We start from the raw sequence: 15,990 nt of genomic DNA, 5'->3' as shown, positions 1-15,990 counted from the left end.
CCCACTTTTCACCAATCTTCTATAATTAAATCCCCACTTTTAAAAGGGAATGTAAAGAATAACAATCACGCATGACTCATGAATTTTGTCTTCAGTTTTCCAAGTGCAGTATGTATTTTGCGGACCAAAGCCGAGTGAAAACGCAATTGTGTATACATTTCGTAACCATCTCAGAAACCACTAGATCGATTTTATGGGTGCAGTGGTTATCAGACGCTAAATTTATTGTAAAAACAATGTAATGAACGTTGTTAAAATTGGAAGCGTGTTGCTTATTAGGCCAATATTTTTACAAACTCAAAAGTGCACAATTTCTACTGTAAACGATTTATTCCTTTTGTATACCCGTACGTATGTGTTTAATATCATCTACATACATACTGTAGGATTACTGTTTTTCCTAATTAAAAAAAATATATAGTTAGTCAATTGAATTTTATATAACAATTATTAAATAATAATTTTACAGCCTTTGACACGGACATGATTTAGTGATACCAAAATTTTACTTCAGTGTTACGTTGACGCAATCTCGCAATGACTTTATAATAATCAGTGGCGGAATCAAGTGGAGCCAAGCCGACCCTAAATTTTTCAAAATTATTTTTTAAAAATGGAAAAAAAGGAAAATTATAATTAGAATTTAGGTCTGAGAGTGCCATTTCCAGGAATCTAGAGGTGTCATAATCATCAATTTTCTTTACTCAGCCCCAACCATGGTGGGGCTGAGGTGATCTATTCTCCCAAATTGTCCCTCCCTGTTCCCCCCTCTATTTTGCTTTCCTCCTGGAGCCGCAACTGATAATGATAAATTAAGTAAATCAACTTTATGTTTGTGAAATCAAAATGCTAACTAATGTTTGGTGTGCTCCCTATCTTCCTAGTACCGTTTGATCGTAAATTAGACGGTATTATTTCCACTCACAATAGTGTAGTCGCAATATTGCTTACACAAAAGGGAAATTCAAAATGAGGAGAAAATCAAAAACCTTAATTGATTTTAGGCCTACATGCAAAAACACTAAATTTATGACTGTTTTAAGTTTTTCATGGTTCGAATTTTGAATACGTCACAAGCTAATCAGTAGATATAATAAATTATTTTTTTTATCAATGCTTTTGCACGAAATATATAAGCGGGCATAATTATGACTAAAAGGATAATTTTAAAAACTTTTATGATGAGTATTTCAGTGGCAGATTCAAGGAGCCCAGCCGGCCCACCATCCCTAAGTTTTTTTTTTCGAATTTTAAAAGTGGAGAAAAATGAAAATTATATTCAAATTAAGTCTGAGAGTGCCAATTATATTCAAATTAAGTCTGAGAGTGCCATTTCCGACCAGAGGTGCCATAATCATAAATTTTCTTAACTCAGCCCCAACCATGGTGGGGCTGAGGTGGTCGCTACACTCTCCATCTACAAAAGTCCCTCTCTGGGCTTAGCTCTGTTTCAAATTACTGGATCTGCCACTGGATATTTGGAATATTTCGTATGGAAATAAATGTTAATTGCATTGCTTAAAATCAATTAAAAGGCTATAGGTGCGAGAGCTTTCGGGTGCTTCGCCCCCTGGTCCCAAACCAAGGCTTGGGCCTACGGCCCAAGGCTTTGTTTTTCATTTCGTCCCCCCACTTTTAACCACGGATCGACGCCCTTGTATGTAAACATGTTCATGTTTTCCAGCTGTGTATTTCACTCCATTTCAAATCTAAGGGGTCAAAAGTCTGACATTTATTAAACTAATATTTACTAAAACGTGCGAATAAATAAGTTTGAGGAATTTTAAAACTGTTGAAATTTATTCGAGCATAGGCTTCTTATTGTGTAAAAAAACTGCCACCTAGCAGTTTGTTTTGATGTTTTCCCACTATAACCACTTTGTGTTATTAATTTCATTGGAGGTGAAGTTACTTTTATGTATATTATTATTCATTGTATATTGCGCAATACTTTAAGCAAAGAACGTGTCCTGATGGAAAATCCAAGGGTGTATACCACTTGGCCTCATAGCTCAGTTGGTAGAGTATCCGAATGTTAATCTGAAGGTCTTGAGTTTCAATCTCGATGCTGACATGCATTTTTCTCAAATATTTATTTTCATCTCCATACCAAAATTACTTTCATGTGATTTCTTATTTAAAGTCGGGCACTCGTGGGTCATTTTCAAGTCTCAATATAGATATTTGCTTAGTTACCAGTTTAAAAATGGCCGACTCATACATTATTTCTTCGGTTGTAGAATTTAACATTGCTAGACCTCCGTCCATAATCTTATGTTGTGTTTCGACATTGGTTATTTATTCAAAAAGTTTGTCTTGGTTTCAAGTGATTTTTGAAATACCAGTGTGAACTTCCTATAGCTTGTAATTCACAGCGTAATGCTGATAATTTACTCTCAAGAATGACGGGGAATTTAACTGGTCAGGTGACACAGGCGTTGGCTCCAGGGGCGGATCCAGAATTTTTCGAATTGGGGGGGGGGCCACAACATATTCAGAATAGATAAGTGAGGGCACTAATTACAAAATATGCCTTGAAATGTTAAAATTCAGTGGCAAAAACGGGGTTGGGGGAACGTGCCCAGTGGCAGGTATGGCTTTGGGAATTGTAGTAAGTTTGTTCCTTTTTGGCCCCATAATTAATAACAGCATTTAAGTAACTGCTTTTTTTTATTCATCACTTCATTCAAATTCGACAAAAAAAGCATTTAAAATCAAAAACGAAGAAAAGGTCACATCAAGACTCCCTAGACTCACCCATATAGAGAAGGACATTTGCAAAAAAAAGGTTTACAGGATGGACAGAAAATGGATAAAAATATATGGTGGCAGTTACTTGACAGTTAAGCCAATACAATAATCAAATTTATAAGAATGCGATAAACCTACTGGAAAATCGATGTTTTTATGAGAAGTGGAATGACCTTGGATAAGGTAGACTGATTAAATTCTGTGTTGTTGCAGAACTCTGTTTGTGAACGTGTTTACTCAACCAATTCCATCATGCAAAGCTGTCAGTTGTGCACTGATTCCAGTTGTCAATCAATTGGTACAATAGACCACATCGGTTGGATACACAAAAAAGTAGTGATGTGTTGTGATCAGTCATCTCAAAACGCTGGCAAAAGATCCAGCAACACAAGAAAAACAAAGTTTTATCTAGGAACAACATAATTTGATTTTCTACTTTGATCAATGCTTTGTCATGCTTAGTGTCAATGTTTGTATGCAGACTGATGTGGGTCAAAATTTTAATCCCTGTGTTCTGTGACTCTTGAACAGTCAATTCTCTCAATAACTTTACCTATAATACATAAGTTGGAAACATGCCTGTAGATCACTGACATCCTAACACAGACATTTATTCTTTTTGAGAGAAATTAATAGGGCTATAGATACGTAAATTCATAATCCTTTGAACTTGGTTAATTTAGTTATTACATTGTAGGCCTTTCATTCTCATTGTGAATTGTTGTAACAAAATCTAATTTTCTTATGTTGCTTTATTTCAAATCTTCTGCATGTAATGGTAATGGTAATGGTTGGATACATATATAGCGCAAACTACATGGTCTCTATGCGTAAAACAAGGAAAAACATGAAAAAACAAAGCTATCCTAGGCTACACAGAAACTAAAAGTCAGAAGAGACAGATTATTGCAGAAGAGCCAACACCATTGCGATCGTTTTCCTGCAATTTGAGACCACTGGCAATTAAGCAGCAGTTGGCAAGATCACAACTCACAAATGCTCTAATGGTGTTGGGTAACTAAATAGCCTATCAAAAATATGAAAAAACAAAATAAAAAATTACTGGGTTTGAAAAAGGTGTGTTTTTAGTCTTAGTTTAAATACCGCAAGGGAGGTTGATTCACGAATGGTACTGGGAAGTGCGTTCCAAAGTTTAGGAGCTGCAACCCGGAAACACCTCTTTCCATATTTAGTGCAGCTCCAAGAGGGTGAAAGTGTTGTAGAGCTTGACGTAGATCTAAGTGTTCTACTGCATGATGTTGACCGGAGCTGAATGAGTTCCTTGAGGTAAAATGGCGAGGATGAAGCGTTTTGTAAGTAAAAGACAAGAATTTTAAATGCAATACGCTGTCGTACTGGAAGCCAGTGCAATGATCTGAGTATAGGGGTAATGTGATGTCATGTATTTTCGCTATGCACTGAATTTCACTGATAAATGTATTTTGAACTTGAACTTGCTAATGCTGATTGTTAATATCCCATACAGTCCCTGAATGATAGTTCTGTTCTTAATTTGATTTTCAGTCTCATTTTTTCTCATAATTTATATCAAACTGGAATACTGCCCCCAGAACCTGTTTCTCAGCAATTAATTCCTGCACTTATTTACTTGCTTGTACTGTTGTTACCAGTATCAATCAATAATAAAATTTTCTGTGAATACTGTTCTAATTGGCCATGTGCTCTAATTGCTGGAGAATGCAGTGATGTCTGATTTCATAACAGCTATTGATTGTATCTTCAAATACTATATATAAAACTTTAAACAAAACTGGAAAATTATATCAACAAAGAAAAATTGTTAAAAATTTATGCAAAGGCACTGGTAGTAGACTCAATGTTTATAAGTGAACAAACCTTATATAGAAGAGATGCGTCATAGAAATAACAGTAGTAAACATATATACTGTACTCAAATTTTACCATTAAAGTTTAATTTAAATGACCTTTATTGTTTCATTTTTATTGATGTTATTGTACTACTGCAATAGTTTTCTTTCATAATAAAAATATTATTATATAGAGTGGAGTTGAATAGCTTGGTGATTAAGATTTTGCTATCCAATTCCAGGTCCTGGGTTTAATTCCTCTCACAGTAACAGGATTTTTTTTCTCATGACGAAAACAACTTCACTCCCATCTCATAATCGTGTGTGTGTGTTTGTCTTTTGTAAGGGATTGTCACTTCAGTGATTGACAGGGCTGCAAGAACCACGCTGGGCTACCAGTTATTGCTGGTCCACTTTCTCATATTTTTATTACTTTTTAAAAAGTATATATACTGTTACCTTTGTAAAAGCTGTTATTTTGACAGTCAATTATAATTGTTGGCAATACCTACAAAGTAGTGGCATGACGATGAGTCATGGGTCCAGGGGAAAGAAAGTGTTGTGGGTACCCAGACATTTTAATCCCTTGAATTCAAAATTCAAGAGTTTCTCTGGTCTTTCAAGATGTCAGTAACATTGTTGATAAGGTCAGTGCACAAACAAAAATTGACAAAAAAAGTACCCAACCACTAAATTTACATTTACTGTTTTTTTTAATTTAGGGGTTCTTTTCACAAAATTTGGGAGTATTTGACAAAATTCAGGAGTCTGGGTGATTGCTTGACAGTTCAGGAGACTCCCTATTAACTTAGAGGTTTGGAACATATTTGTACCATGCATTTCGGTAAAGTATTCACTCGCCAATTGTCACAAAAATCATTAAGGTGATGATATTTAAATCAATCCCATTAATGAATATTGGGGCTAAAAAGTCGGCATTATAAACAAAGGTAATACCATGATGTACAGTAAGCATGTTCTATAATAAAAATAGTAGTATATTAATGTTTCTATAATTTGACCTTGGTTGATATTTTAGTAGCCATTTACCTTAAACATTTTTCACCATTGAAATTTCAGTTTTCAGTGGGGCCTGCTGTGAGGAATTGACTTAAGTATTAAAGTATTGTCATGGAACTCCATGGTATTTGTGAGTTAAAACAAAGAATTAAATTGTTTTAATTTGCCTAGTTTAGTCTTTTACTGAACCGTAGGTTAAGGTTTTTTAGGCTTTGACCTCTCTGATCCGCTTGGTCGTGGGCATTGGGCTTTGCTTTCCTGAGAGCCCATAGGTGTGCCATAAAAATCAAACTGTTGCTAAATAATAGAAATGATTTAAGGGCATCTAAGCATATTGTTTTAAAGTTTTTAAGATTGTGTATGAAACATTATTGTAATCCAAAAGTTAAGTACCGGTATGTTAACTTTATTTTGTAGAAAGTTAGTCGTTATAAGGCCACAGAATAGAGGAGACCACATGTCTAAATACTGTAGGCCTCTACAAAATCAATCTCGCCACTCCCCCTCCCAGTGTCTGTTAAATCATTCCAGTAATATGCTGCTCTTTCATAATTTGCAGACCACTTGTAAAATGATTCCGACTGCTGTATGAATAGTTAATATAAATATTGGCAATCCTTGGCACATACTGTATAACGTAAATATGTACCAAATGATAAAAAAAAATACGTAAAAATTATAAATAAATAAATAAATTTGAGAATTATTATTTTATATTTTTATATAAGAATTAATTATCGTTGTTACTTTAATAGCCTGAATTAGTCACCAAAGATGACGTCATCAAAATTTAGCTGAGTGAGTATTGAAATCGTTTGCATCGCCTGTTCTAAGTTCTATGCTAATGCATTGAGCGGAATCAAAAGTGGTGTATATGAAATATAGTTAGCGCAGACGATACTTTTTGTTATGTACATTGAATCATTCATAGATTGTTGAGTATAAGGTTGATTTGATTTAAATTTAAATTCAGACTGAAAATATGAATAGACTAATTGCTCACTCAACAGATCCAGCGCTTACTAAAGATGATCGCTGTTGATTTAGAGGTACATTTTCAGCTTAAATACTCACACCAAGTAATTTTGTTGCAATTTCTGTATGAAATATTTAAACTATTGGAAAAACCTAAATTACTGAATTGTTTAATAAGATGTTAATTTGTAGACATTGCTTTATTGAATAGTGATGTGGCAAACAAAAAGTTTAGAAACAGACATTATTTATTGATGGCTCCTTTATACACTATTTTACATTTACTTACATTGCAACTTAACCCACAGTTAATTTAATATAATAAACATTTACATAGTGCAAAAGACAGTTTCGTCAAAAGACAGAGATAGTATTTTCTAACTGCCCTTGCCTTTTCGTAGCTTGCCCGAACCTTGAGGGGAAGCCAATACTATGAAAACATAATTCTCACAATACCTTATAATACCAGAAATGTAAAATATGCAGAACATACACATCAGATATAACCTTCCAAGATGTTTCCATGTTTTAATTGTCTTGTCTGCTCTACGGCTAGAATTAGCAGGGTTAAAATCCTTGAACAAAACATAGATTGTTTCTCTGTTGTTATTTTTATTTATTTTATTTTCTTTAAATCTTTTTTTTTAGAAAAAAATGTAGAAGTTTAAGAAAACAAAAGGATTTTGCTAGTTGCTGAGCACTTGTGCTAAACAGTTGTGCTGGTATATTGTTATAAATGTTAAAATAATAAACATTATACTGTGTGCATAGTAATGGTAGATAAAGATCACTAAATTCTAATTGAAACATGTTTTTTTGCTTAATTTATTGTCTAGTTCACTATGCTTTAAAATCATAGTTTTATGTTTTAATTTTGAAATAACTCCAATCCATAAGTATTATATTTCTTACAATTTACATTTTTTGTTTCTTATTCTAATAGTAATAATCAGTTATAAGATAAAAACAACACAAACTAAGATAATGGTATTGGTAGGATATTTGTAGAGTGCCGTCCACAATAGCATCGTCTCAAGGTGCTGAACTAGTAGTCAGACCATGAATCAAATTGAAAAATACTTGAAAAAAATTAATTAAATTTAAAAATCAAAAAAATAAAATAAACAAGCCGTTAATGTCATCATAATGAAAGTAGATTGTGTTTGTTCGCAAAAATGAAAAAGTGTGTTAAAATATGCGCTATCATTTTTACTGACTGTGTGATATAAAATACAAAAGTGCTTGACAACCAAAATAAATTGGGTTAGTGGTAGGAGCGAGGAACTTTAAAAAAAAATATATATAAAGCAATTTATAGAAAAAAAAAACTTAAATAAGTTTATATTAAAACACAAGTTTCACCGAACAAAAACTGCATGTGTTTGAGAGTGGTTTATAAAGATATGGATAATCCGCTAAACAGCTCTATTGAAACGCATTTTTCCAAAATTTATAGTTAAATTCACTATACTTTATTTCTTTATATTATGGGTTAAGATGAGTATGATGTCATCAAAACTGTCATTGAATTTGTAACGTCTGTATTAGAAAGCCGTATTGCTCTTATTAGGCTGAAGACTGATTGAAAATGTTGTGTTATGGCTTTCCTTTTATAAACTTTCATACATTTGTTTTCTCTTTTTTCTACTTTTTAATTACATTGTCACTGGCATTTTGGCCATACCTACCGTATTTGTTGGAGGAAATTGTCAAATAAATAAATTGTAAATATAAATTCATTGCCAAGAATGATGTAGATTATCCCCTGTTTAAATCTTTATGAAATTATAACCAGCTCATGAGATTAAAAACCATAAAATTTAATAGATTGTTTTCTATAAAAACATCAATAAACTTTGACAAAGTAAATTGTACATTTACATTCTTAAATATAAAATATAGTCTTTGAAGAATATCAGAGATAGTTGCTTGTTAATTCTTTTGTAATCTCTTTCTAATGGAAAGAAACATGATTTAATCACATCATCTAAAAAGCATTGAGGTCGAAAAAAGAATACAATGTTTTCCTACTGCGACAATCTCTTTTAGTTTTTTTATGACATACATGACAAAAAATGAAACCGATAAAGTTATAACAAATGTAAAAATCTGATGTCATATTATTTTATTGTTGAATGTATGCTTAATAATGTGTTGAAACCATCTTTTCTCTTACTGTAACTGTATTTAATACAATACCTTGGTAAGATGGATTGTGTGGCCTTTGCTGTAATGCTTTACATCATAGCTCTACCTCTTTTAAATGTGTGTAATTTTTCTAAAACTCCAACAATAATTGTTTTTTTAATCTGCTGAAAGTTTGTGTGCAATGCTTTAAGATTAAAAATAAAGTAAAATAAAATAACAATTTTGAAAAAATTAAAATGAAAGTACCGGTAGTATAAATAGTAGGCTAATAATTACTTTAAAAAAAACCAGTACTACTCTACAAAACTATTGACAAAAACCTTCTATTCTGGCAGTACTGCAACATGAATTATGAGGAAATATGTTTTTGAAAGACAGACGGCAGTTTAATATTCTTCCGCGTTACCAGATCTCTAAAATTTCGTCTGCTATTAAAATTAGGTCTTTTTATTGGTTAATTTGATAGTTGTTGCTTGCCAGTTGTCTTCAGCTGAACTACAAACTAGGACTTGATTTAGTCGTAGTTAGAACTTCTACTACGTTGCTTGTGAATACAAATTGAAGTTGAAGTTGCAACTAAGACTAAATGAAGTTCTAGTTCGAAGTTCGACTAAAGTTCGTTTTAAGGATACGGGCAACAGTTTCTCAAATAGAATAAATCAGTAAGAATAGTCCAAATTGTATATACTCGCTATGATATTTTCATTTTACATGTCTTTTGAATAAATACTTTCATGGAAAGTAACAACAGATTGACCTTAAACATTTGCAACACACCACCAGCAAATGAAAAGCTGCTGGCCACATATTTGGCTTTGATTTTGGGTAAAAACTATTGATATTCTTGCTTAAATATTCAAAGTTTTTTTATCATTTTTTTTTTTCCTAAAATATTTTGTTATTTTCCAGATATTTTTAAAGGCAATATCAAATATTTTGCTAGTTAAAAAAGGTCATTCATAATGACGTCATCGCCACAAATTGCGTTTGTAAAATAAAAATGGAGTTTGTTATTCATTAGGTCGTAACAAGCGAGGTGCTCAAAAACTGCTATTATTCACATGTGTGCAAACGTAGAAAAAGCTGTGAACAGTACTGTATCTACAAAGAAGATTTTGAGAAAAACAGCTTTCAAAGATTTTTAAGTCAGAAGTTTAATATAAAGATGTACATTTTAGAAATAATGTTAATATACTTTTCAGGGGATTGGCATTTGGCAGAATACAGTAGTTCTTCAGTGTCTCTTTTTTCATGAACTACAAAATCCTGAAGATGTTGCACTGTTTTTCGCACATTTTACCTGTTAGTGTGAAATTTGAAATGCCAACAAATATAGGATTTTGCTAGAACCAGTCACACACATTAGGATTTCATGATTGCTTTTGCAGGAGGAAAGCAAGATTCGGTCAATGGATGCGAAAAGTGGAACCAAGTCTTCATTACCAAGCCCAATTCAGGATTTAATTAGGAGGATTTTCGATGTGAAGCTTATGAAAGAAACACTTTTAGAGTTTGAGGTAAGGAAAGGTTTAGTTATCACACAAATTTTATAAGTATTTAGAATTGTTCATCCATACAGCTATTCAAAAAAAAAATCTTTAATATACAGTAGAACCTCGTTTTTACGTACCCCAGTTATACGAACCCTCTGTTTTACGTACGCCTCAAAAACCCCGAAAATATTCAAAACAAACGGCCCTTTTGAGAGCAACCATAGTAAATAGAATATAACAATTAACTATAACAATAAACAAACCATAATGCAACGTATTTCCATTAAACAGCAACGTTGATTGAGTCTAATACCGGGTTGTTATAATCTAAAACCATGTGAACTGAGTGAGATGAACAGCTACCGATGGTGCTAAAAATTATTGCTTTCCTCCATAGCTTCGTGTGGCAAACCATGGAAGAACTCGTCTGGTCGAATTTTCTACACGAAGCTGAATAGACATAATTTCGTACACGAACGCTAATTGGTTGGCTCGCCCAGTGCATAGCACATGTTGCTATGTCACGTACACGAACGCTAATTGGTTGGCTCGCCCAGTGCAGCGCACATGGGTTTAGTTTGTCTCAACAGGCCAAGACAACACCAATCTCTGTTGTTTAGAATAGGCATGAAGGGGAATTACCAAGTTATACCTTTGTCGTATAGGTAATCTTACAATATTTCCATGTTCTTTATTTTAGTTAAATAATAGATATAAAGTGATGAATTAATACACTAGACACATGGTTTTATTTGAACACTTTATTATGACATCATAAAGTGATGAATAAGAACACTAAACACATGGCTTTATTCGTAGGCCTAGAGGCTAGGTATCATCGTTCGTTCGTACATACGTTTATTGAGCGTTACGTACGTATTAGGTCAAAGGTTACCACAAATTTAACCCAACCTCTATTTTACGAATCCCCCGATTTACGTACGCCCTCTGGTCCCGTACCGTACGTAAAATCGAGGTTCTACTGTATGTGGCGAAGACAAGCCAAACCAGTCACTCGTCGCAAAAATCAATGTTGAGTTTTTAATACAGTGTTAAAGAGTAAAATAAGAGCTATAAAATGGTAAAAATATCATTCAAATCCAACATTTCCTTATGAAGTTACAAGCATTTAAACATACAGCTGTTTAAAAGAAAGAAATCAGCCTTCAAAGTTTATGATTTAAGGCATTTCTCATGCAGAAACTATCATAAAATCATTAAAAAGTGTTGTTTTAACATTGAAATTGGGAAAAATTACAGCACAGCATGATGTACAGATACATAAACCTTAGTTTAGTGAAATAAAATAAATTTTTAAAAATTTTACATTCTAGCATGTTTTTGCTATTTTCTCTGAAACACAATTTGCGACGAGTGACTGGTTTGGCTTGTCTTTGCCACATATGTCAAAAGAAATCATCCAGAATTCCGTTTGTATAAAGTCCCCATTTATTACACAGCACATTTCAGATGCAAAAGTAACACATGGTTCTTCTATTATTGCCTAGTTCCCCTTTGCAAAAAAAAGTTAAGTTGTATTGAAAATAACTAATTTTCTATTTTGTGATCATCTATTGTTCATCTTTTCTTCACTTAATGTAGTTTATATGCTGCTATATGTTGTCATTTCTAATTATTTATTATCTAGATTGATCTTCAAAAGATGCCTTTGGGGAAGCTGTCTAAGAAACAGATAGACAATGCTTATACTGTTCTGTCTGAACTTCAGAAGGTAAAAAATGATATTAATGATCAGACAACTATTAATTTTTTTATTACTATCATAAAGAATATTTTACCATAGAAGATAATAGAGAGCTCTTTGTTATCTCATTTGAGAACCAATCCATTGAGAAAAGTGCATATTCTTGTGTATGATGTCAATTTAATTTATTACATACTTGTAACCAGTGAGGGATCATCAAAGGATGCAATGCACTGCCTACCCAAGCTGAAACTCTAAGGAAAATATTTATAGTTCCTTTTCTCTGTTTTAGCAAAATCTTCAATACCAACCTTAATCTTTTTAGTTGATTGCTATATTTCATTGGAATGGTTAAGTTAATGTTATACTTTATGCAGTGTTCGAACTCAATCTGTGACGTGACACTTTTGTATTTTCATGGTATTTCATTGTTTTTTGTGATGTAACATCTGTAACTACAGTAATGTTTTCAGGTTTTTCTGTCGGGTTTCATTCAGGTCTTCGATTTTCCAAATTTCATTGATCTCATCAAGGCGGAGGTGAAGTGAGCGAAGGTACATTCCTGTAATCATTCTAATAGAAAATTAGTATTAAATCACATTGAATTATAGGCTTAAAATTTGAATATCCACAATAGAATAGGTCTATATGCCTAGCTCTAGGATACTGTAACTCAAAACAGTCTGACAGCCTCAGAAGCTCGGACTAGAACCAGGCCAGTGAATAAATGACAACGATACCAACCACACTGTATTTAAGCCTGTAATCCACCAAATTTTCTGTAGTGTTAGGCTCATTGTACATACGAAGACTGGCCTTAGTATAGGCGACTAGGCCTAGTTCTCAAAATTAGGAAGGCCCAAGCTAGTAGTAGATAGGCTATGGGATATAAGCTGAGTCTGAAATTATATTACATGTTTTTTTGTGGACTGAGGTGTCTTGGATAATTTAAAATGGTCTGACTAGCCTCAGAAGCTTGGACATATTTGAATAACGATATTACTGTACCACACTTTATGTATGCTAGCAATCCTCCCACTGTATAGCATTTTACGTACCAAGACTAGACCCTACCTAGGCTAGCCTACAGTAGGCTGTGTTCTATTTTTTCTATGGCCTAGGGTAGGGATCTGGCCTGGCCTTTTAAAGTACTGTATTTGCTAGTCTAGATAGTAATATGGATATATGAGTGTATAATAGTATATTTATCAATCATTCAATCAATCGAATTATATCAATTTTTTCCAGACATATCTTTTAATACCAGCTGCTTTTCTGAACAAACAGCCCTCCTGAACAATTAACAAGTTAATTTTTGGTAAGTGGTTGCCTACAAAATATAAATGTACAAGATAAAGGGTAACTCAGTTTGGCCGTGATGTATTTAACATCCAGGAAATCAGGAAAATAAATGGCTTTTTTTCATTAGACGTAGAAGTTTATATTTATAAGGGTCTGATATTTGTGGGTGGCCACCTTGTGCCACATTTTCTGGTAATGAAATGAGTGTGGAATATGTCATTGTCAAAGGCCATCAAAGAGGAACGGTCTATTTGAATGATGTAGAAGTTGATATTTAAGTGCGTGGCCACCTTAACTTCAACTATTTTTTGGATTGTGTGGATATTTTATGAAGTTTAACCTGAATTAAGCAAACATAACTGAACAATTGCGGAAGTTTACATGTGTTAAAACACCATTGAATTGGGGTGGATTACGTAATTGCAGAAGAGCAACAAGGAGGAATGGTCTATCTGAATGATACAGATAAATTTATTGTCATAAAAATACAACATACAATTATGAAATTTGTTTTCGTTATTGCAAAACAAGTCCAGTAAAAAAATAAATATAATAATAATTAGCACATATCACAAAAACTACTGTACATGCACATTCAACCTTAATTTCCTCTTATTAAATTCAATATTTGCTGAAGGCAGAAAAGAGTTCCTAAATCTAACAGTTTTAATATTAGGCATTCTAATTCTTCCAGACTTATTAACTATTATTTCTCCATGGAAATGGTGTGTTTTATCAGCAATGTTTGTAGGTCAGAGTAGAAATTTTTGAGCTTTACCATTGTTTGTTTCTACTATTTTAACCAGTTATTCTAACAACCCTATTCAGTCTGCTATGTTCGGCCTTAGTTATACTATTATGCATACAGTCAGTGGTGGCAAAAGCAGGGGGCAGGTGGAATTTCCCCCGTCGGACAGGCCTGGACCCCCTGTTGTCTGAAACATGGCTAGGTCATCGGATGAAAAATTAAAAATAAATTTTGCCTATCCAACAACGTTATTTTGACTGCCAGTCCTTAAAATTGTGGTCTAAAAGCACATTTGGGAACATACTAAGTCATAAAAACTCACCACATGAACCCTATAAGGGTGTTTTTATTCTGGGCTGTCGGCCGACTCTTTGTCGGCCCCTTGTCTTAGACCCCTTCTTTAGACATGTCGGACCCCTTGTCTGCAAAATTTCTGGCGCCAGCGCTGCATACACTATAGCAAAAAATAAGTACTGATTGGATAACTAATAAAACAGTTCAATTATCTTTCTATGTATATTGAACTTTTTCATCTTCCTTAATATTTACAATCGTATTTTGCATATAATTTATCAGTGTTAAAGTTCCAATTGAATTTATTATCAACAAATGTCCCAGATATCTATGCTGAGATACAACCTACACTTGTTTATTTCTAATAACAAAGATTCATGTTCTGTTACAGACTTCCTATAATATATATTAATTTCCTTTGTTTTATAAATATTTAGTATCAAGTGGTTATTGAAGCACCAATTAATGGAAGAATCAACATGCTGTTTATATATAATCCACATGATTTTTCTCAATTAATATTTTTGAGCGTGGCCACCTTGTGACACATTCTTTGGTAAAGTAAACTCTAGTCTAAAATTTTATTTCATGTTTTTTTTCAGACATATCTTTTCTATACAGAGGAAATAACACTGAGATGAAGAATTAGCATGGATAAAACCAAATGTAGCATATTTAGTGGTCTGGCATGCACCCCCAACAGTTAGCAACAAAGGCTCCAGTCGATTGCAAAGTGATGTTTAATGCTGAGTTCCTTTCATCAATAGACTTTAAATAACATTAGCACCTGAACATAGCCAAGTACAGTTTCTTACCATTTAATTAAGTTTCCCCCCAAAACCTGCTTCCAGAAATATAGGGATGGTGTCCAACATTGTGAAAGCCCTGTTTTTATATCTAATATTTTATATATATAATTTTAGTTCCTTTCATATATAATTTCTGTGCCTTCTCATATTATCCAATACTGACTATACTATTAAATCATTGTCAGGATTGTGTTGTAGTAAATTGTCAAGTATGTGTTATAGTAAATCCTGATATTGCCATAGTAACCAGTAACCACACATTCAGGTAAAGGAAATTAAGTAGTCTATCCAAGGTGAGAATGATGTGGTCAAGATAATTTTGGAGGGAAAGTTTGAATGTCATTGGCAGGAAAATTTGAGACCATGAAATGGGCCAATAAAAGACAGGTTTCCCTAAGCCTAAACTGAAGCCTTAATTACCATATCCTAGTGTATAAATTTTAACCTGCAACCTCTCGCTATAAAGGTGAGCATCATGATAATTAGACCACAGAGGCTTCATGGTTGAACAGATTCAAATAACCTTCGGGTATATTGTATTACGCAATGGTACGCCTCAAGAGGGTGTTCAACCAGATAAATCTGGAGGTACGGCTGGAAACAAATATCTATTTAAAGACATTTAGACCCATCTGGTATTATTAAAACAAAGGAGGGGTCAGTACTAACAAATTAACATAGCATATTCCTTATAAATAGTCATCTTCTTTATGTACAGTAATTCATTATTTCGAGTAAGCTTCATTCAGAGCCTAGGACCTGATGGTTGAGGCTGTGTCCTCATGAAAGTCTGTAGTGCAAAATAAAATGTTGAGTTTGTAACTTAGTCTTTGATTACTACTTATTTCTCTGTGTGTGTATTGAGCACTTTTGTTTCATGATCAGTTTTACGCTATCCATGCAGATTGTGTGTGTG

At 33.2% G+C, this 15,990-nt stretch overlaps 1 protein-coding gene across 1 annotated transcript in view; it reads left to right on the top strand.

Annotated features, from left to right (window-relative positions):
• LOC117100893 (poly [ADP-ribose] polymerase 1-like) overlaps positions 1–15,990 on the top strand; it is a 144,769-nt gene that overhangs the window by 81,868 nt on the left and 46,911 nt on the right. Inside the window, exons 15-16 of the mRNA XM_033240724.1 lie at positions 10,112–10,240; positions 11,865–11,948. Coding sequence (XP_033096615.1) covers positions 10,112–10,240; positions 11,865–11,948 — 213 coding nt within the window. The remainder of the gene's footprint in view (positions 1–10,111; positions 10,241–11,864; positions 11,949–15,990) is intronic.

Source organism: Anneissia japonica, unplaced genomic scaffold (assembly GCF_011630105.1).
Source record: "Anneissia japonica isolate Jap-2015-1 unplaced genomic scaffold, ASM1163010v1 scaffold287858_len863314_cov180, whole genome shotgun sequence".
Taxonomy (NCBI): Eukaryota; Metazoa; Echinodermata; class Crinoidea; order Comatulida; family Comatulidae; genus Anneissia; species Anneissia japonica.
Note: the sequence above shows the minus strand (reverse complement) of the source record. Positions and strands in the feature narration are given on the sequence as shown.